This window comes from Penaeus chinensis, chromosome 43, assembly GCF_019202785.1.
Source record: "Penaeus chinensis breed Huanghai No. 1 chromosome 43, ASM1920278v2, whole genome shotgun sequence".
NCBI classification, from domain to species: domain Eukaryota; kingdom Metazoa; phylum Arthropoda; class Malacostraca; order Decapoda; family Penaeidae; genus Penaeus; species Penaeus chinensis.
In genome coordinates this window covers 14,009,541-14,012,040 of record NC_061861.1, presented here as the reverse complement: position 1 = coordinate 14,012,040, position 2,500 = coordinate 14,009,541, and the positions used below count along the sequence as shown (strand labels likewise).

Sequence of the window (2,500 nt, the reverse complement as noted above, 5' to 3'; positions counted from 1 at the left end):
TGTTTGAGTATCGCCGGCAGGACCAGACCAGGTCACGTCACTTTCTCCCTTGGGTCGCCGAAGGTCATTTGAGGTCATCTCGGGTCAGGGAGAAGAGTAGGAAGAAGCCACAGGTCCCGCGAATTTACTCTCTAACCCCCAAAAGTCGCGTGGAAAGGGAAAACTTTGAATTAAATGGATGGATTTTTTTTATTTTAAGAAGATGGAAGTGTCGTAAAATAGCAGTCGCTTTATCTCGTTTTGTAATGTGTTTTTTTTATTATTATTGTCCTGTGTGACCATCCGCAAGAGAGAGAGAGAGAGAGAGAGAGAGAGAGAGAGAGAGAGAGAGAGAGAGAGAGAGAGAGAGAGAGAGAGAGAGAGAGAGAGAGGGAGAGAAAGAAAGAGAGAGAGAGAGAGAGAGATGGGGGGGGGAGGGGGATAGGGGTATATAGACAAACAAATGCTAAGCAGGCAGAGAGAGAGAGTGATATAGAGAGAGGGGGGTGGGGGGCACTCGATGCACCTGATCAGAAGCGGAAACGAATGGCATAACCAAATAGTGCGTCTCAATCCCCTTCAAGATTTGATTTGATTTGCAAGTTTCACAGAGGAAGGATTTGATGCCACAGGGTATCATAAGGATAAGAAAATCTTATTTGTTATCGTGTGCATGTTCATAAAATACAATTAGCAAAATTATTTTATTATATATATTCATATAATGCATATATTTCATCTATTTAGATAATGTATATATTATACATTTAAATAATGCTTATTTTTGTATAACATAGATAATGTATATATCATACAATATAGGATTAGGTATACATTATATATATAGATAATCTATGATAACATATGATATATATTTAGGGGAAAAATGCATATATACAAACTAGCTAAAACTGTTTTACAATGTCCCATTCTAATGCTCTGTCGAGTGTTATGAATTAATATCAGAACTGTTTTTGATTCAACAATACGACTATTGTTGTGAAGACTGGTGATATGCTGATTGCAGTTCCAGTCCAGTGTAACTCGGGTAGGATCGGGTCACTGGTCAATCCAGGTCGTATGGTTGGTGGGGTTCATGTGTGGTTATATAAGATGGTTGAACGACGTGGTTGTCTCTGTTGTTCTTAAATTATTTTCCTGATTCCTTTGATAGATAATTTTATCGTTGTTTACCAGGCTCGTTATCTTATTGGCTTCATTTGGAATATATACAGAGACAAAAAAAGAATGGGAGAAAAACAGACACCAAGGCATAAACATAGAGAGAAACAGATTGAAAGGAAAGGAGAAAACACACACACACACACACACACACACACATACACACACACACACACACCAACACAAACCAATCGAATAATGCAAAAACGCCCATCCCCATAGGAATATAGACCTATCATGTGGAATATAGACCTCACATGTGGTATTTCCCTCTCCATCTCAGGTGGCAATGCCTATTCCGGACCTTATCGTCATGGAGAAGGAGGTTACAGCTATACTTCGGGAGAATTCGAGCACGTCACGACTACACGTTACAAAGGACCTGGCGTTGTTTACATCATCCCTGCTGTTAGGGTGAGTATTCTCCTTATTACTACTAACTACTGTTTACCTGTTTATTTTACTGTATCAAGTATATTCCCATAGGTAACTCCTATTTCATTCTGTATTTAATCGCTTCATGTGTTTATTGTCGTGTTCTATATGTGCCTATATTTTCTTTGCGATTTACTTGATCATTCCAATTTATTATGTTTGTTGGCCCAAGTCTTATTGTTAATTCTTTTATCATTATTATTTTTTATTATCATTATTATTGTTGTTGTTGTTGTTTTTGTTATTATTAGTAGTAGTAGTAGTATTAGTATTATTATTGTTGTTGTTGTTATTGTTATTGTTATCATTATCATTACTATTATTATTGTTGTTATTATTATTATTATTCTTGCTGTTATCATTATTATCATTATAATCATTATTGTTATTATTATTTTCATTATTATTATCATTATCATTATTATTATCATTATTATTGTCATTAGTAGTAGTAGTAGTAGTAGTATCATTATTATTACTATTATTTGTTATTATTATTATTATTATCATTATTATCATCATCATCATCACCATCATTATCATTATTGTTATTATTATTATATTCATTATCATTATTACCATTATCGTTGCTTTTATTTTCTTGTTGGTGTTATTATTATTATTAATATTGTTATTTTTATTATTATTATTATTACTATTATCATTATCATCATTATCATCATTATCATCATCATCATCATCATCATCATCATCATCATGATCATGATCATGATCATCATCATCATCATCATCATCATCATCATCATTTCTTATCACTGCAATTATCATAATGGTAACAATAGCAACAACAAAGATGATAACAATGGGCAGAATCAGTGTACAATAACACAAAGGGAAATTGCAAGTCCGCTAGTCTGTCCCTGATTTTGCAAACTGCTGATTT

The 2,500-nt window shown here is 33.8% G+C and overlaps 1 protein-coding gene across 1 annotated transcript in view; it reads left to right on the top strand.

Annotated features, from left to right (window-relative positions):
* The window catches only part of LOC125048356 (ALK tyrosine kinase receptor-like), a 27,835-nt gene that overhangs the window by 19,952 nt on the left and 5,383 nt on the right, over nucleotides 1-2,500 (top strand). Inside the window, exon 3 of the mRNA XM_047647020.1 lies at nucleotides 1,445-1,575. Coding sequence (XP_047502976.1) covers nucleotides 1,445-1,575 — 131 coding nt within the window. The remainder of the gene's footprint in view (nucleotides 1-1,444; nucleotides 1,576-2,500) is intronic.